We start from the raw sequence: 19,851 nt of genomic DNA, 5'->3' as shown, positions 1-19,851 counted from the left end.
ACAGAGCAGGCTTGGAGATGTGGGCTGGCTTTCTTGCATTTTCTGGCTGGTTGTTGGGGGCTTGAAGCTCTGGAGCATGAAGCTTTGGAGCATGATTTGAACTACCTAGACTGAGGAGTAACTTCTGTCTTCTCTAATACATATTGCACTCTTTTCTTGTTTCGTTTCTTTGTTGAAGCTACCTATGCGAGAGGCAGAGTACGCTAGTCCGTAAGTGGCTATATGAAATGCGATGGCACGTGATATCGCGTCTTCGCTGGTAGAATTACTCTGCTTTGCCCACCTTCAATTCAGCTTTGTCACATCCCAACGACAACCACGATGGAGCGTCGACATGGCTGGCCCAATGTCAGACTCAGCTCCCTCCAGCCTCGCATTGAAAAGGAAAAGAAACCATGAGGTCGACGGAATAGACGATTTCGGATCAGACACACCCGAATTTAGCAACGCGTCCACGGAGCACAACCTCCCTTTGCAAGAAGGCCCCAATACCAAAAGAAAACGCGGAAGACCGCGAAAGACAACTAATGTGGATGCCACACTCAAATCGGACGCTGCATCTGGTAAGACAGCGACCGACCAGGGCGACAGTCTAGACACGGAAAGCGACGCGATACCCATGATCGGCAAATCCGAACAGGGGAAGCTAAAATCCAAATCAACCAAAACATCAAGAGCCCAGAAGGTGATCAAGAGCCCATCACCCAAGCGCAAACCCTCCGCACCCTGGCCGGAGGCCTTCAAAAGTTTGTCTCAGATCCACCGCGCGCTGAACCTGGTGTACACATTCTGCTGCACGCGCAAACACTTCGCCACGACGTTCGAGAATATCCGGAAAGCGGTACAGGCGCAATTGGGCAGTGGTCGCGCACTGACCGTTGAGGATATTGCAAGGGTGAGGGTTCTGGTTCCTCGGGCGGTGAAATTCGAGTATGTGGACGAGGCCAAGTTGGAGGTTATGACGGTGGGGGAGAAGGAGACGGCGAGGAATCAGTCTTATGGCCTCTCGCATCCGGAATGCGATGGGTCTGATGTTGATGCGGATGTGCAGTCGAAGGAGGTGTTGCTGTTTGAGTTTCTGGACGGGGATCTGAAGCGCGAGGTGCGACATCCGAAGAACGGGGAGCCCACGAAACCCGTGCGGAAGATGAAGGACGAGGATCTGAAGATGCCTGTGTACAGTCAAAAGCAGATGCTTGCTTTGATTGAGAAACGGAATAAGAAGTTCTCTGATGCCATCGATGCGTTCCTGGTGCAGTGCGAGGACGGCGGCAGCGATCCAGTTGAGAGGCTGGAAAGGGAGAAGGACGCATGGATACCGAGTCCTCCTGTTTCTGAGGATGACAGCCTAGAGACGGCGAAACTCCTCTCGATGCCGCCTCGCGAGATTCCCAAGGAGCGCAAATCCATGGCAGAGATCATTGAAGAAATTCGCGCGATGGATTGGTACTTCGCTCAGATCGTACCCGAAGGCCATAGAGTGTTTGAGGCCCAGTCTCCCGTCTACGGAGACTTGACTTTCCAGCTCTCGCAGGACCTCGTTAACGCTTTGTACAACACAAAGGGCATAACACAGTTCTACTCGCATCAGGCCGAAGCGGTCAACTCTCTATACGCCGGTCAAGATGTCATTGTATCTACGTCTACAAGCTCCGGCAAGTCACTGATCTACCAGGTCCCAATGCTTCATGAGCTTGGAAGAGACCCTAACAGCCGCGGCATGTACATTTTCCCCACTAAAGCTCTCGCACAGGATCAGAAGCGCAGCATGAAGGAGCTTCTGCAATTTATGGACGGCTTGCAGGACGTCATGGTCGAAACATTCGACGGCGATACTCCGATGGGGACTCGCAACCTCATTCGTGACGAGGCCCGCATTATATTCACCAATCCGGACATGCTGCACATCACGATATTACCGCAGGAAAGTTCTTGGCGCACCTTTCTGAAGAACCTGAAATTTGTTGTCGTCGACGAGTTGCATGTCTACAACGGTCTATTCGGATCACACGTTGCATTCATCATGCGACGGCTGCGTCGGATCTGTGCTGCGGTGGGCAACCGACATGTCCGGTTTATATCCTGTTCTGCCACCGTAGCCAACCCCGAAGAACATATGAAGGCAGTATTTGGCATTGACGATGTCAGACTGATTGATTTTGACGGTTCACCGTCAGGCCGCAAGGAGTTCTTATGCTGGAACACCCCTTACAAAGACCCTACTGACTCCACATCAGGACGCGGAGACAGTGTTGCTGAAACTGCCCGTCTCTTCTGTCAGTTAATCCTCAGAGGCGCGAGAGTAATTGCCTTCTGCAGGATCAGGAAAACGTGCGAGGTACTATTACAAGCCGTACGGAACGAGTTTCAGGCCTTGGATAGACTAGAAGTTGGAAAACTCGTCATGGGTTACCGGGGCGGCTACAGTCCGCAAGACCGGCGGAAAATTGAGAAAGAGATGTTTGAGGGCCACCTACTAGGGATTGTCGCTACGAACGCCCTCGAGCTGGGGGTCGATATTGGCTCTCTGGATGCTGTAATCACTCTTGGCTTCCCTTATTCCATCTCCAACCTGCGCCAGCAGAGCGGTCGAGCTGGACGTCGAAACAAGGATTCTTTGTCTGTGTTGGTTGGCGATAGGTTCCCGACCGATCAATACTACATGCAAAATCCAGATGAACTGTTCACAAAACCCAACTGCGAGCTACAAATTGATCTTTCCAATGAGCTGATTCTCGAAGGACATGTTCAATGCGCGGCGTTCGAGATGCCGATCCGGCCAGACGAGGATCAAGTCTATTTTGGAGAGCAACTGCATGAGCTCGCGGCCACGAGACTCGTGAAGGACACCTTTGGGTTCTACCATTGCCACGAGAGATTCCGACCTCATCCTTCCCGGTGTGTGCCCATTCGCGATACAGAGGACCAGCATTTTGCCATCATTGACGCAACAAACGCACGCAATGTCGTCCTGGAGGAAGTGGAGGCTTCTCGTGCCTTCTTCACTATCTACGAAGGCGGCATCTTTCTGCATCAGGGCCAGACATACCTCGTCAAGGAACTGAACACTGATCAGCGGTTCGCTCGCGTTGTCAAGGTTCACGTGGATTGGAGCACAATGCAGCGCGATTACACAGATATTGACCCCATTGAAACGGAAATGATGCGGCAGATCAATCAGACCTCCGCCTCCCGCGCATTCTACGGCTCGGTGCAGATCCACGCAGTCGTGTATGGCTTCTTCAAAATTGACAAGCGTGGCCGTGTGCTGGATGCCGTGGCGGTGGACAACCCGCCGATCGACATCTTCACTAAAGGCATTTGGCTCGATGTGCCTAAACGCGCGCTAGAGATCCTCGAATCGAGACGCCTCAACATCGCTGCCGCTATTCACGCAGCCGAACATGCTGTCCTCTCCCTGCTGCCTACGTTCGTCATCTCCTCGCCTGGCGACGTCAAAACGGAGTGCAAAGTCGCAAAGAAGGAACTCGGCAGAAACCTCAAGATCGCGAACGAGATGCGCGATCGACAAATCAAAGAGAACATCAGGAAACTTCAGCCCCCGGCCCGGCAACGGCCAGCGCGTCTCACCTTCTATGACGCCAAGGGCGGCTCGTGCGGCTCCGGGATTGCGAGCAAAGCGTTCGAGTTCATCGACGTCCTGCTTCGCCGCGCGGTGGCGCGCATCGAAGCGTGCCAGTGCGTCACACCGCAGGGTTGTATGGAGTGCGTTTGCGATGAGAAATGCAGGGAGCTGAATTCCGTGATGAGCAAGGCGGGTGCCGGCGTCGTGCTGCGGTGTCTGCTTGGTTGGGATGTCGACATCGATGCCCTGCCTTGGGGCGAAGATGTCGAGGGCGAAGACGGACTACGGGAATTGGCGGGGGGCCTGGAGACCGTCATCCCGGCGATTGAAGTGCCGTTGCGTCGTCAGTCTCGTAACGATGGTCTGTGATTACACTTGGAGCGGTGAGAGTAAGGAGTATTGCGGGTATCGCAATGCTGGATATCCTTGTGTTGTAACTGATAACTAAAGTAATAATAACACTAAAGATGTTATCCTCTCCCTCTAATCTACTCTTCATCAGTAACATTGACCAGTTCGTGTTGCTTCAATTCTGCTGGCAGATCCTCGTAATCTGCGTCCGAGTGAAAGTACTCCGTACAGTACCTACTTGTGAATTCGGATATGATAATAGCTGGAACAAACAAAGAATAAAAAGCTCATTCACTGATAGTATAGCAGCATACATGCTCAAATGTTGTGTTCCTGTCCCTTTTCAATTCATCTGGCGCTTGACTGTATACTGGAACCTTGGTTTGCAACTAGATTGTTAGGATACCTGGCCGGCCGTATCGATCCTCCAATCTTCTAACTGATAAAACAAAGACAGCCGATCGCGATGTAGAATACGAACAGCGGATAGACCGCAATGCCTACCCGGTTCTTGATCACACCGGAACCACCCAAGATGCTCACACCTGCAGCCAAGGACCATGCAATGAGCGCTAGGTACACCGGTATCCGGGCAATGGTCGGAAGACCCAATGCGCTGAGCATAGCAGCGATGACCAGAGGGAACAGAGTGTAGCCGATGATGCAAACAGATTGAAAGAACGAACTAGTAACCGAGGATAAATTGTTAGTCAATCAGCGTCTCTGTAATTCGGCACTCCAAACACTTCCAAGGTGAAACATACATATTCCCGCCAAGCAACTTGATCTGCAAGGTCACAACAGCCTCTCCAATCCAAACTATGGAGAAGACACCCGAGAAGACGAGGGATGACTGGTCATCCTTTGCGCGCATCGATAGGAACATGCTCAGCAGCAAGCAGAAAATAAGCGGACCCCTACACATAGTTTTGAACATGTTAGCTAGCCACTCCGCCGTTTCTGTTGACCATTCCCACTTACCAAAGATCCCAGTCACGCAGACCCTCACTCATTCCACCCTGCAAGACCACGTCGGCATCCGGCCAGCGTCCTACAAGGCCTCTGAGTCCGCCACCGAACCCGGTCGCTTCGCCTCTCTCGGCGGCCCCGATGCCTCCTCCGCCGCGCTGCAGCATACCTCCCATCAGGTACTTGGGCCACAGCACTTGGCGCAGCTTCTCCCATACCGCTCGCAGGTCGCGTGAGAGCGTCTCCCACACGGTTTCATCGATGGTGTTCTGCGTTGCGCGGCGGTCCTCTCCCGGGATGGTCGATGTCAGGTAATTGCTGGATAGATTGCTTCCGAAACCTCCTCTGCTCGAACTGGAGGGTTCGGACTGGATGTTGCCTCTTAGCGGAGCGGTATCGGAAGTGTGAAGAGGGTCATCGGCTTCGATGGCTGGCACGGTAGAAAGGTCATGAAGCGTCAGTACATCGTACTAGCTCGGGTAAACAAACAAGAGCCGATCTGATAATATCGAGAAAGAACATGAAAAATGAGACGTACTCACCATCATCGGCCTCAATCAGGTCGTCATCAAGGATCGATTCATCATCGCGTAGATCCTCATGGAAACGACTTTGGGAAGTGCTGGCCATGGTAGGCACGTAGATTGCTTGAGCTCCGACTCTGGTCCAATGGTAGATTTTCACACTCTGTCAAGCCGTATACTCTCCAAACGCCTTGCCCCCTCGGTTGAAGTATGTCAAAAGGTATGCTAATCCTCAACAGAGTATTTTGATGGTGTGTCCCTCGGAAACAGCAGTAAAGTCTCCCTCGTGCTGTTGTCTCAGGCGGAGAGGCTAGAGTGGCATTACGTACGCGCACGGGCCGAAAATGGCAGGCGGAACAGTATTTCGATGAACGGTTGAGTGTGAAACAATCCACCCTTTCCAACAGTAGTACTGGTAACTCATACTATTAATATGTCTTAGGATATGTGCTGATTATCAGCGGTTGTATACTTCAGCTGGTGCCATCATGAGTGCACGTGGGCATATGCTTGGATCAGTTCGACACAATGTGACCAGTCCGATTGTCCGACGCAATCTAGAAGTGATTCTGGAGATGAAATATTTACAGGCACAGATCTTCAATGCCATGAGGAACAGAAGAACCATATATTATACAAGTTAGTGTTGCAATGCCGACCCCTGTATATGCATGCAATATGCCAGACAAAGATGGGATATAGTAATGAGACGGTGTTTATACAAGCTGTACAAATCAAATGGGCTTCTGAATAGCCCTGCCATAAGCCTTGCATATAGATACGAAGCTTAGTCGGCCTCGTCAGGGGCCTGGGCCTCGTCAGCGTTCTGTTTAGGGTCATGCTTCTCCTGGAATGCCATGACCTGTTCGAGGGTTGGATGCAATCGGGCGTATTCGAACTTTCGGACCATCTCGGCATCCGAGTATTCGCGGAGTTTCTGCGACTCTTGCTCGAATTGCTCACGGTCCGATTTGGAAAGGAAGGGCGCATTCTCGGGCTTGAGGATCTCGTCAATCAGACCTCGGGTGCGATCCATCACCGTGCGAGCGGTCGCACCAGAAACTGTATCGCCCGCGCCCGCCCGCGTCCGCTCAGCCTGTGAAATAAATGAAGTCTTTCCATTCTTCATAGCCTCATGAAGCTTGTCAATGTGAGGACGAAGGTTCTCCAAAGCAACTGTCTGCAAGCTCAGCCGTAATTTCCGGCCCACGATGTCGAGGCTGTCAGAGGGTTTCCGCGCAATCTTCAGGCCATTCAATGATATGAGGCGCTGTGGATTGTCCTGTAGTGTTTGCACGAGGTTAAGATACTTTTCAAGCGCCCGGGGGTGGGGAATGACCATGGACTTGTCCATGATTCCCAATAGTTCGTTGGCATTTTTTAGAATGTTGATATTCCTGCGATCGCGAAGACAACAGCTCATCGCGATGTGGAACGTTTTCCAACCTGGTTCGGGCACCTGGTCGCGCACAACATCGACCGTAGCACGACTAGCGCGATACACTCTTAGTAGTCGCAAATATGCATGCAACGAAGGCATGTCTGGTTTGATGGTATACTCGTGATCCTCGAGCGTTAAATGCTTCCAGTAAGCTTTTCCAGTACCAACACCCTGAGTCATGGTATAGCAAGTTTCAATAAGTATGGTGAGCTCCTTGTCACCTGGAACAACGTAGGATGGACCAATGGTGCCTTTCTTCATTTTGGAAGAAGAACCAGTAGACACCACTGGGTCAAAAAGATTTTCAAATTCCTCATCGTCTTCCTCTTCTTCTTCTTCTTTTTGCTCTGCCTTTTCTTCGCGTTCTCCCATTTCGGTCTCTGCTGGTTTGTATGGTCGGTTGCCTTCGTCTACAAAGGGAACGTCTTCCATCTCCTTATTTTCTGCGGATCGGCTCTCTCGGCGTCTGGCCACCTCAGACTCCCGCTGGCGCTCAGGTGAAGGCTTCTTTGCCAGGATGGGAAGCCCAGTAGTTTGATTCAAGAGTGCGAAGACATCGTAACAATCGCGCTCGCTGCCGCCTTCAAGCAAGAGGCGGGCCATTGTACGCACGAGTTGGATGTCTATGTCGAGTTGACCTCTGCTCCACCGGTAGACAACATCAGACCAGATTCGTTTGCCTTCCTTGACGCTCTGAGCCTTTCGCTCCAAGATGCGATCAATCTCAGACATCTTGCTCACGTCAGTACTGACGGCGTCTCTGATTGCTCTCAATATAAGGGTGTATGTCACAGCATCGGGCGAGCATGGCCCCTCCTCGGGTAGCTCACTCGCAATCTCCCATAGTGTATCTGTATACCCATGGCGAACACATACGGTGAGCATGGCGTTGCTGTGAATGATAGAAGGCTTAACTGCAGAGTTAAGCTCATAGATAGATCTGTAAATTGACAAAGCAGTTCGCACGGGATTCAATCCTATGTGCACGTTTTTCGGCACTGTGGCAAGACCATACAACATAATCGTATAAGTCCAGGAAGTAGGCTTTCGTCCACGCTTCTTCATCTGCGAGTTCGCGGAGAGTCGACAGTCAGCAACCATGCAAGAAGAAAACTTGCGAACGGGGAAAAAGAAAACTACCCACTTCATTGTAGAGCTTCCATGCCGCTTTAGGTTGCTTCTTGTTCATACAGTACTCCAGTAGGTGATTCCACCCCACTGAGCACTCCATATTCTCCTTCTGCGCCCCGCGAACAATCGCCACCGCGAGAGCAAAATCGTCGGCTTGCAAGATTTTAGCGACCCGGTCCGCCAGCGCCTTGGGATCCTGCAACCACTGCAACTCCTTCTTTACCACCTTCCTCCTGACTACGTCCGCTAAGGGACCGCCATCGGGATGCGCCCCGCCGCTGGCAATCTCCAACAGCACATGGTCCTGGAAGCGTTTTCTCTTGTCCCAGGCCGGTTTCCTTTTCTGTTGTGGTTCGTCGTCCTCAAAATTCGCCGTTGAATCGGCGGCACTTTGCTCGTCCGCATCGGCCCACCTCGAAGCCTCTGTCGAGTACCGCTGCACGCCGGAAATTGACCCCCAGGCTACAGATTGACCCACAACTCGACCTCTCTGTGCGGCGCGCGCAAGAGGAGCACCGTATAGGATGCTCTGAGAGACTTGAGTGGATCTTGAGACCAGCAGACTTCTCAATCCGACAGTGTGCTGGACACTCGTCCGAAGCGCAGCGCCATTGGTACAGCGAAGCATTTAGGGCCTTCAGGTCTTGACCCTACCGTATCTCCTCAATCACTAGCACCTGATCCTCTAAACACCCCTTTGTAAGGTCCAAACGTTCGACCTGGCGTAGTCAAATGCGCAATCGTCGACTCCGAATGTTGAAGCTGGGCCGACAGATCAAAATTTCAACTGATTCGCTATTTGGATCTTTGCAAGAACAGTAATCAAACAAAGATTACCGAGGAAGAGAAGATAGGACGTTGGAGAGAATAACACCCTTGAGCGGCCACCGGAAGAAATCATACAGGCCAGGCCCAAAAAAAGCGTCTGGGCTATCGCAGTTATCGCTGCTATCAGAGCTAGGCAATAAAAGGTTAGCGCACTGCGATTGCTGCATTCTTGCGGAAGAACATAGTTCCGTTCGGATTATCTTGCTTCAAGCCAGGCAACTTCACCAGCCACACTACAAGCCACATGTTGCACAGCTTCGCCACACTGCGCTATGCTCTTGGTTCAGCCTTATGAGACCACGGGCTCATGCTTACTGTTAGCCTCCTCGGTAGTCCCGTTTCTTAGTCCCGTACATGCTTCAGGATCGAACTAATCGTCGCGTTTATTATTTACGGCTAGGCCACTTAGGATACTAGTCTGTCCTACCTTACGGATCTCTTAGAAAAGTGGGAACCCTCCGCTTGAAGGTTAAGAGGGATAAGCAGCGACTAACTGGGGTACGACTTAAAAATGATATAGAACATGCAACGGCAACTGTCTCATTTAGTAAAAAACACGATTGAATCAAGCACCCCAAGAAAACTTCAAATCATAGTCAAGGCACATAAAAATGTCTTACTTGATACCTCTCTAGAGTGTGGCAAGAACCCTATGCTCATATCTTCTACAGCCTCACTAACCCTCCTGGTATTTCAACCCGTTCATGGACAGCGCTTCCCCGTACCTGTGTCATTCATAGGGGTTGCGAGGTCCACCCAAACTCTTGACTCCCAAGTGATGTTGCCTAGGAATATTGATAATTTACGAGAAAACCGCAATTGAATCTCTTGGACATCATCATTTGAGCTATCAAGCTTCGATTATGCACCACATCACGTGTCTCAAATTTCAAAGGCCCAACGAGGTAGTGGCAGTTGCCACCAGGAGCGAAGAGCGGAATAATCAAGATCGAATTGTAAGACTTTAGCCACCAGACAGGGTCATGACTGCGTGGAAGGTCCACTGAGCAAAGGACATAATGCACAAGTTCAAACCAACCCAGGGTAACGAGGAAAGAAAAACATCAGTCAGGACAAAGGAGAAAAAAAAGTACAATGCGAAGCGAAGCAGAGTATCAATGAAAGGGGCTCGATAAAAAAGATGCCGGCATGTATCACAGGAGAATGCTCAGCTCATGCAAAGTGCCTCGCCAGGAGTCCAAAATCACAACAGTCCTGGAGCCAGTTTTTGCAAGGACGAGGGCATGTTGTCATTTGAGTGCAAAGGGGTAGATTTTGTCTTCTCTTTTCATGTCAAGCGATCTAATTCAAAAACAACAACAACGGGGACAGAGCGTAAGTCGCAAGGCCGCTCTTCGAGAATAACGAATCAAGGCCAGATGGTATCATGTGCGCGAGACTTCAAAGAATTAGATCCGCGATGGCGACACGGAATTAGGGAGGTAAGAGATATTAGAATATGCAACCTGAGAGAACACAGGAATGATGGGCATCTATTGTGGGTAGCTGGCCGATTGGTTTTCTGCAAGAAGCCATCGTCGATCAGCTATTGTCCCTTAGAGCAATAGATCCAAGGACCTCGTTGAAACGTCTTTCCATCCTGCCTTGCGGCATGTTGACAAGAGATAAATATTTTTCTTTCTTTTTTTTTTTTTTTTTTTTTCCTTCCTCTCTTTTTTGTGCATTTCCTCGTGGCTCGGTCCTGACAATGCAATGATAACAAAGGACTGACTACTTACGTTGCTGATATACCTGCCCGCTTTGTCCATACGGGGAGTGAGGGTAGTTTGGAGGATAGGCCATCTGGCCATTACCCTGATACACCATGCCACTGGCACCGCCATACTGCCCCGGTACTTGGCCGTCGGCAGGTTGGTAGCCAATTGGCGGCAGCTGAGGGCGGACACCGCCAGCGTAAGCAGGAGGTTGAGCCTGCGCAGGATCGGTGGGACCGGGAGCATCAACCTGGTTCGCCTGAGCAGCTTGAGCGGCGGCAGCACGTTCACGCTCCTCGGCAGCTTTACGCTGGGCTTCTTCCTCCTTCTTTCGAGCTTTCCATTCCTTGCGGATTTCTTTGAATTCTGTGGCAAAGGGCAAGATTAGTTAATAGAACAATAGTCGAGGATGAGTGAAAGCGGGCATATGAAACAAGATGCTCCACATTCTGAGCATCGAAGTTGAATCGGTATGTAGAATTTAACACCACGCCAGTGCCTTGCGCTACTGCGATCCGCAGCGCTAAAGCAGTGTAACTCGACTAGTGTGAGATACCCGCGCTAGTCTAATCGAAACCAATGGCGCTATCAAAAACGGGGCAAATCCGTGACATTGTAATTGGGCTTTGAAAAAGAGAGAGAAAAGAAGATAGAGGAACGGAAACATACCTTCGGGAGTCCGTTTGGCTCCGTGCGACTGCATAGTAACGTGGGCATTCAGGTGGTTGAGAGTACCGTAAGCCTTTTCGCACCCGTTCCAGCCACACTTGTACATACGTTCGATTTCTTCATAGCGACGTCGGGGTCGTTTGTGCTGTTGCGCCCCAGGAATGGGCACAAAAGAGTAGACCTGTAATAGAAGTCAATGAGCTTTTGAACAACATATTCGGTGCAGATGAAGAGTGCGCCGTGTTCCACAACCCCGTCAGGCACGCAGGCAGCGGCCTCCAATTTCAGAGGCGTCCAAGACAACAAAAAACGCGGACGCGCAGCCTTTGGAAATAGACGCCAAAATTATCAAAGACATACCTGGCCAGGGCGCGGCCCTGCGGTCGCAGCAGGGGAGGCGGAACCAACCGTTGTAGCAGGAGCGCTATAGGGTCCAGGAAGACCGTGCTGGTGCTGTCCATAACCATGCGACCATTCCGGACGCCCATACATCTGAGGAGGCGGCGGGGGAGGATGACCTTGATACTGGGCCATGTCATGACCTTGAGGCTGATACGGCGAATAGGGAGGAGGATAGGTAGGGCTAGAGGCCGCGATTGAGGGATCTATAGGAACGTCCGCGTCAGACTTCACGTTCGTGTGATTGCGATGGTCATTTTGGTGCCCATCATGGAGGGTGGTCATGGACGGACTTGTTGCTTGAGCCATACCTGCCGCACCACCGGCCTGGGTGTTGGGGGCGTGATGGTATTGAGGCGGGCGAGCGAGGTAGTCCGGATAAGCGGGTGAGCGCGCGGCGGGCGGCTGGTTCAGACCGTAGTCCGACTGCGGTGTGTTGGAGGACGAAATATTGGCGGCGGCGGCAGAGGCAGGTCTAACCTCGGGTTGAGGCGTATACTGAGGGGTAGGACGGACCTCTTGCTGAGGCGTGTATTGAGCAGTGGCAGCAGCAGAAGCCTGGTCTGCAGCTGGGAGTTCAGAATGCGCAGCGGCAGACGGTGGATACGGAAAGTGCGAACCTGACTGCGCGTACTCGGAGGCAGGTCTGTTGTCCATAAAACACAGATCTCAGCCGGAACTGAAGATGTCCCTAATATTCCTCCAAACTCGCGTGTCTGCTGTTTCTAGACGCGTCGAAAAACACAATGAGCTTTATGGATACAAACACGAGTATGTTGTATCGCGATATGAAGGAGGGGAAGGAAAGATTGGTGTACAAGATCGCAATATGATCTTGTGACGAAGTCTTTCTCTTTTTCCTTTTCTTTCTTCCTTTGTAGACGTACTTTTCAGTAGTGAATCTGGATGGAAGTCGCCCAATCCAGAAACAGTATCAACAGAGGACTCGCGCAGGCGCTATTCACACCTGAGCTGATGATTGGAAGGTGAATGGAAATTGAAAGAAAACAGACAAGATCAAGCGCGTGATCTCGTCGTAAAACAGATGACACCGAGGGGCAGAGGTAATTGACAAATTGAGTTAAGAATAGGAATATCAGACGGTGCTGGACTGAAAGATATGATGCTTGGATCAAGATGATGCTTAATTGCCTTAGTCGCCTTTTAGGGTGGACGGAGGATGCCTTGCAGGTGGCGGTAGGCACAGCAGCACGAGGAACCAGCGGGAAGAAAAAAGGAACCGTCGCTTTTAGGCCTGGGGGACGAGGGTTAAGAAAGTAATCCAGGGCCAAGGCCAGTCACAGCACCCACAAGCGAAACGAGGAAATGATTAGATAAAGGTTTAAGATTGAAAAAAACAAATAAAACGGACCACCAGACTCAAAGAGAGATAGCGCGAGAGACGGTGTCTTGATCGAGTGGCGACCCAGGATATAAATCACCCTAAAATCGAGACGGAGGGAAATTTGGTCGGACTCCAGCCGGTAGCGAACCTGGGTGGAGGAGGCGGCCTAAAAAGGCTTCGGACGAACCAAGTCGTGATTCTTTTCACCAGCAGTGAAAGGAAAAAAGGGCGAAAAAAAAAAAAAAAAATGAACAGGAAAGAAAGAAAAGAGACCACTGGTCAAGAGCACCTCGTGGGTTCCGAGGGTGTGGTGGAGTGCGTGGGGACGTAATCTTTCACAGTGGTGAAAAGGAGAAGGGAGAGGAGAGGAAATATTGGAAAGCCACCGCCCAATAGATGCTCAGGCTTTCGGACTTGGAGGCGATAACAGGAACCCTCCCAGAGGAACGTAAGAGGGGGTCAAAGATGGGATTCTCGCAAGTTGCGTTTCTATTCGCCGTTCCTCTTTCCCTTTTCTTTCCTTTTTTTTCTTTTTCTTTTCTCTTCCTTTCTGCTTCGACTTGAATAGCCGGAGTGCTGTCGCTTTGTGGTGATGGGTCCGTTACCACTCAGTAATTCCGACCCACTTTTTCCGTGAAATATCAGGGCTCTCCGACGGTAAGAAAAAAAATAACAGTCTCTTCCTTTTGATTCTCCAATTGTTTTTTACACCCCTTCCCCTCAGTAGTATCCAATCTCGTCGGTAGGCGGATCTGTATTTTCGTGTCTTCGAGTAAGCTGTACTGTTGTAGGCTCTTTTCCCGGCTAAGCTTTCCTTGTCTGACTTTCTTTTTCCCTTTTTCCCTCTCTTTCTCTTGTTTGAGAGCGGAGCTCTCCGCAGAAAAAGTGGCGAGATTAGAATTTTACCGAGCACCCCCTTTTCCTTTTATTGGGTATGGCTCTTGTAATTTGCCCACCCGGAATCCTCTCACGCAGTTGGCTGTTGTGGTGTGTCGCGGTGTTGACGACAATTTCAAGATGATGTTGAAAAAAACTTATAGTAGGACGAATTGCTCTTAGAGGCTTAGAGCTTGGATAGTCTAGCCGCGACTTGGGACAGACGGTGCGCGTGTCGAGTACACGGCCGCAGGGAGACTGTCATGAACCTAGCGTGTGCGCCCGTGGAGACCTTCCAAGATCACTGGTCGTGGCCGAAGTAGTCAGGACTTTACTTAGAGTAAGGACAGATCGAGGATGGGCTAGTATGGCGTGCCCGAGGAACGGCTTGAACGGTCTGGGTAAAGGTCCAAGTAGCGCGGCCCTAGTGAAGAAGAGGGTGTAGCGCAGGTCGGGGAAAAGTGAAGAGCGCGTGCAGGTTCCCCTTCTCCGTAGTAGTGGAGGCTTTGACGAGGGAAAATCCAGGGCAGGAAATAATAACGGAAATGGTCAGAAACAACCAGTGGTTCACCAATAAGTAATGTAATAATTATGACAAATATCTTTGAGCCAAGTTGTCCACCAGATAAGTGCCTGTGGAAATAGGACACAGTCCAGAATAATAATAGAGAAAATTAAAAACAAATACGGAGTAGATGTTGTGGTATTCCTTTAGAAATCAAAACGGCGGCTGATGCCGGTAGTAGGTAGCTTCTTTCTGCTTAGTCTGAGGGATTGTTTAGTTGGGAAGGTCATTAAAGGTATGGGCAGATTGAAGGTCACTGGTGGAAAGGGGGGACGGAAAAATAATTATTACCGACCTCGCTATGGGGGTAACCCGAGGTCGTCATTTCACTTGTGCTTGGGGAGTACCTTGAAATACGATGAGCAATTGACAAAACGCATCGTCTGCTACTTGACCACAACAACTTAATCATTAGAGATTTCTTGACATAGAGAATCATATTAATAGAAAACATCATTTTAAGGACCTGGTTTGTGTCATTGCTTGCCCAATGCGAATGATTCTCGACACTTCAGCTATGCCACACAGTGTAACTTGTACATGTTTAGAACCGTATAGGTAGAGAGGTACCTACTCCGTAGTCCTCTTGTGCAAGTCAGGAACGCGGCAGTGGGGCAGACGAGGGCAGTGATCCAATCATCAACAGCATTGAATCACTTACATAGGTAGGAAGTGACTGAGGTGCTTTGACTATGGCGTACCGTGTATGCATAGAGAGAGGGAGCCGGAATCGAATCCCAGAATCACCCCACTGCAAAGTACAAGCACACAGTAGACCATAAAGTCGTGATTTAAGGATGTCGACCTACCTAGAAGGGCAAGCGAACGATCAATCATGGATCAGAGGTTACTTAGGTTGGTACCTTAGGTAACCTTGAAGTGGTGTGTCGGGGGGATCGATCATTTGTCCTGTCGTTAAATCCAACTCTGATGTTGGAGGTATGGGGTACACGATACACATTTCAATACAGTAAACAAGTTGTGGTACTTTTGTCGTGTCAACTCTTCGTTAACACCATGGCTTCTATTTCACGTATTTGAGACTATGTGTAGTTTGGGCACTTGATGATACTGGCCAGAAAGTGCCGAACAACCTGATGACGGCAAGAAATGCTACCGGGTAGCATAATCAAACATGTGATCAATAATGATATTGAAAAAGCAGGGGAAGTGGCCACCAGATATTAGCAATTAGATACAAAAGGAGTCGTCATGTCCGGAGTACTTGAAATTATCATTATTGTGATTTTACAAAGATGCTAAATTCTATCAAGCGGGATACCGGGAGTATTCTGGTAAAATTAGGGGCTACTCATATAAATCTGACTCTGCACTTTCCAGCATGATCATAAACTAAAATTCATTATCATTAAAATAGCGCCAGAAATTATCATCAGCTTGTCTGCTACCAAAGGGGGGCTAATGTGAAGGTCAGCCATGCATGTTGAAGGGGAAGAGAAAGCTACCTAAGGAATGCAAGAATCATGCAAGGCTCCAATCTCGGAAAGGCTTTAGCCTGGGCAGGCCTAGGTCCCTAATTTGGGCTCCAATTGATTGGTGTTCTGACTTGATCATACCCCGCGCAGGTGGAGCCCAAAACACCCTCGCCCACTAATGCCTCCCGGTGAAGAGACCAGGCCAGCAGGGAAACAACTTGAGAAATCAGAAAAGGCGCCAGCCATGCTTGTTGCTTAAACAGTTCAACCTCACATCATGATGACTTTTTACATATCTAGAGTAAACATTAGATGAGCTGTAGAGTGATTACCAGTGTTCTGTACTCCGTAGTGTGTGCACTACGCTCCTGAAGGTGATATTGTGGAAGTTAATGTTCTTAGGGGAGTTCTACATATTTGTTGAGTAGATATACTCCCGTACCTGCTCTATCATTATTATGATATGACCGAAGTACTAATCCAGAAGAGTGTGATATCAATGTCCCGTCATACTCCCCAAGTCCAAATGTCGCAATAACAGGCTTCTGGTCAATATCTTACCCCTCCACTGAAAACGATTTCTATGCATTTGATGTTGGTGATGTCGTTGCTCCCCTGCTTGTATCTATTTACTAGCCTTTATCTGGGATGTTGTTCAGAAGAAAGGGTGGATCTGGTGGACGAATGCGTGGGTTAGATAATGCCATCATTAAGGTATTCATCATGTCTAGAGTTGTTTTATGGTCCCATATCTTACGGAGAACCATAGTGTTTCGGATGCTGGCCGATTACCGTCGCCTTTTATGGATCGTGTCGATCGGTTTAGACAACCGTCCCTCAATCACTACGTACTCCGTACGCCAACTGGAAAGAAACCAGCCACTACCGAGGGTACATAGGCCTCGAAGGGTGGTGTTGTACGAGAGCTTCAAGCTTCAAGAACCATCCAAAATCTCAGGACACTACAAGGTCATTTTTGCATGATTACCACGTCCACGTTAAGTTGGTCTACTTGTGAGCACTTGATACTCCGTAGGTGTTCACTTCATACCTGCCTTGCATTTTTGGAGACCAAATGGATCACTGGGGCCAAATAGTCTATGACCCACATTATTGACAGCACAGTGCTCTATCCGAGTTTGTGATATTACTAATTCTTCTTCTCTCCCACTTTTACTGCAGCATCATGCAAAGAATAGGGGTAAAGACTCGGCACCCCGACCCTCAAAGCACCTCGTGATCATAATTCTTGTCAATTGATCATTTTATATTGACTCATTTTACTTCGTACCTTCGCCTCTATGAGTTATATTCATCCGCATCTATAGAAATAGACTACCGGCATTGATGAGCCATGGTACCATTATTTATGCGGCTAGTGCGCTGTCACGCTATAATCATGACTATGTCGGAACTAGTCAATAATACTCGGCTCCACGTGGGTAACAAAGCACCATCTGTACGGACTACAAAGTTCCATCATTCTATACAGTACACAGTAGTTACGGAGTACCTTACCTCCTCCATTCGGTTGTATCTGTTGTATGATTGTATGGCTTAATACTATTTAATTTCTGTATATGCTACCTCAACACTCCTGCGTGATATTTACAAATTTATTCAGAACTGCATTTTCCAACCACCTCCGATCTTGGTAAGTAGTACCAACAGCCTACCGGTATCTTGAGTTACCATTGTTAGCATCCACAACCGTACTATGTTGTACCATGTCTACGATGTTCCAGATAAAGAATATTGCAGATTATTTTCCGAAGACTTAGGATCCTGTGGCCTATAGCTGTTGAGATGGTCAGCCTCAGACCCAAATACACTTTGGACTATGTAACTATAAAACATCGCTTAGAAATGATTTAAACGTAAGGAACCTATCTTACAGGGTGAGAAAAGGTTACACTACTGAAACAAAGTGTTGGTTAGTCGGTGCGAGCTCTTGTCCGAGATGTGGGGAGCGAGATGGGGCCATAATTATGGTTATTATTGTTGGTTCATTTCGCAGAAGAGCGGTCTTGAACTTGAATCCAAACTCAACTCAAACTCAAAAACTCAAGAAGCCCAAGAAGTAGACCGGTGCGGGCCAGGGCCAGCACATAACTCAGGTATCATAGTCTTTTACAAATATCTGAATGGTGCGCTCAGATTGATGATTCGGATAGTCGGCTATCTGATAATCAATTTGTCTTGCCAAACAGTGACTCGTCAGTCATGAGGATGAAGGCACTTCCCTTGTGTTATGACCTCCGGCTGCTGCTATGTGAAATTTGCCAATTGAGCCATCCCGAGTACCTATTACCGTATCTGGTACTTCCATACTCACGGACTCCAATTGAGTTTGATCATAAAAGACACCCGAGGTCCGCGAGTTAGGTGCACGAGATTATGAATGCAAACAGGAAGCATAGCTTGACTGCTCTACAACTCTATGACCAGAGTCCTGAAAGCCATCGGGTAATAACAGCGATATCATGATAGCACGGACAGTGTGCCAAGCTAGCCACTATCCACACTGCATGAGTCAAGATTATCCGTAAGCAATCTCCAAAGTCACCAACTTACTAAATTATAAATGACAAATCCTTGAATTGAAATTTGACTGTACATTTGCGGATCTGCTCTGGCAGTTTGGTCTGCTGACTAGGGAGGAAAGCGCCTACCTTAAAGAGAAGATTAGTATGGAGTAAGTACTTGTTTAATTCGTTTACAACCCCGGCGGAGGAAGGTCCATATCTCCGAGTCTCCGACATTGTGATCCACCCGTCCACTAGCAGGAGATGGCCTGAATCACGTTGGTATCTTGGTAAGTTGGTGTCGAGTACGGAGCCTCAGCCTCTCAGGTACCCGAAGTAATTCGGTTCTCCGCGGGGGTCTCAACAAATTGATACTTCGAAATTTTTAAAAAGCTGGCCTCTTATATCGTCTGCATGACAATTGCATAAGGAGGACATAGGCTACAGGCGCCGTGGCTGCATCCTACGGTCCTAAATCTAATAGTCGAGGTGTCAGTGACTCAGTGTACATGTTCTGTGCATGATCTACGGCAGCTCTAGGAATTTAAAGACTAAGAAGTCAAGCCAGGACAGTCAAGGGATGGTGGCAGCTGCATCCTTTACTTCTTTTGGTAGAGTAGGACAACTTTGTTTCTACCTCGGTGCCTAGTCTATCTTCTAGATACCTAACTGGTGACTACCTATTATCAATGTCTTCAGTGCACTGACTACTTTGTCTGACGAGATTTGGGTGCCGTATCCCTGACCCTGGTTGAACACTTTACTAAGGTACCTGTAGGTATTCAAGATTCCAACATACACACGGTATTAATACAACAATAGAAAATGATAATACTATCATTTATCAAATTACCAACGTGATTGCTTCCGATATCCGCGCTTTGGACCTCCCTGATTTAGACTCATCTGCATCCACTCGAACAAAATATTAGTAGTATTGATAATAATTTGGCACACGGTCTTCGGACTGGCCTTGACTGGCCCCACCTGAACCAGCGTCAATTCCGCTCAAAATACGGCCTAAGCCCTTTTGGCCTCGCAGCATATACCTTAAACTGCTTTTGCGTGGGAGGCCGTCATTCGTTGGCAGTCGGTGTGTCCAGGAAGCAGGAACAGAATGATAAGGTCGAATTGAGCATCTAACCCGTCGTACTTGAAGATACAATTCACTCATTGTCAATGGGAAATATACAAGAAGAAATCTACGAGTTGATTTGTTATGATCTTATGGGAAGACCGGCTCATGAGCCTTGTGATAATGATACACCTGATACATCTCTAGGGTGGACGGAGCATGAATACGCCGAGGGGTCAGGGCACGGAGCTCCCTCCCCTATGAACCTAAGAGGCTCGGACGTGGAGTGCTGAGTCAGGACTCCCACATGCACCCATAACTATCAGTAGGCCCACAAGCTACGGACTAACCATGCCTAGGTTGGCGGATATACTGCGGTTAGCTCAAAACAACTAGTGTCCAATCATATCTTGGGT

General features: G+C 49.1%; 4 protein-coding genes across 4 annotated transcripts, besides 2 other annotated features; 1 reads left to right on the top strand and 3 right to left on the bottom strand.

The window, feature by feature from the left end:
• Positions 1-63: 63 nt before the first annotated feature.
• Positions 64-95: a microsatellite.
• A 137-nt stretch (positions 96-232) lies between these two features.
• Positions 233-3,955, top strand: NFIA_086140 (ATP-dependent 3'-5' DNA helicase; the record flags this gene model as incomplete). The annotated part of the gene is made up of 1 exon (XM_001260555.1): positions 233-3,955. One exon carries the CDS (start codon positions 233-235, stop codon positions 3,953-3,955), a length of 3,723 nt encoding a protein of 1,240 aa, XP_001260556.1.
• A 417-nt stretch (positions 3,956-4,372) lies between these two features.
• Positions 4,373-5,536, bottom strand: NFIA_086130 (Yip1 domain protein; the record flags this gene model as incomplete). Its single annotated transcript, XM_001260554.1, has 4 exons — positions 4,373-4,622; positions 4,702-4,854; positions 4,919-5,336; positions 5,449-5,536. 4 exons carry the CDS (start codon positions 5,534-5,536, stop codon positions 4,373-4,375), a joined length of 909 nt encoding a protein of 302 aa, XP_001260555.1.
• A 681-nt stretch (positions 5,537-6,217) lies between these two features.
• NFIA_086120 (pentatricopeptide repeat-containing protein) lies at positions 6,218-8,630 on the bottom strand (the record flags this gene model as incomplete). The annotated part of the gene is made up of 3 exons (XM_001260553.1): positions 6,218-7,811; positions 7,887-7,936; positions 8,016-8,630. The coding sequence occupies 3 exons, from the start codon at positions 8,628-8,630 to the stop codon at positions 6,218-6,220; spliced, it is 2,259 nt and encodes a 752-aa protein (XP_001260554.1).
• Positions 8,631-10,561: 1,931 nt separating this feature from the next.
• Positions 10,562-12,270, bottom strand: NFIA_086110 (putative C2H2 transcription factor (Con7); the record flags this gene model as incomplete). The annotated part of the gene is made up of 3 exons (XM_001260552.1): positions 10,562-10,911; positions 11,215-11,395; positions 11,575-12,270. 3 exons carry the CDS (start codon positions 12,268-12,270, stop codon positions 10,562-10,564), a joined length of 1,227 nt encoding a protein of 408 aa, XP_001260553.1.
• A 1,198-nt stretch (positions 12,271-13,468) lies between these two features.
• Positions 13,469-13,510: a microsatellite.
• Positions 13,511-19,851: the final 6,341 nt, after the last annotated feature.

This window comes from Aspergillus fischeri, genomic scaffold (assembly GCF_000149645.3).
Source record: "Aspergillus fischeri NRRL 181 1099437636264 genomic scaffold, whole genome shotgun sequence".
Taxonomy (NCBI): domain Eukaryota; kingdom Fungi; phylum Ascomycota; class Eurotiomycetes; order Eurotiales; family Aspergillaceae; genus Aspergillus; species Aspergillus fischeri.
The sequence above is the reverse complement of the archived record's forward strand: the minus strand, read 5'-3'. Positions and strand labels throughout refer to the sequence as shown.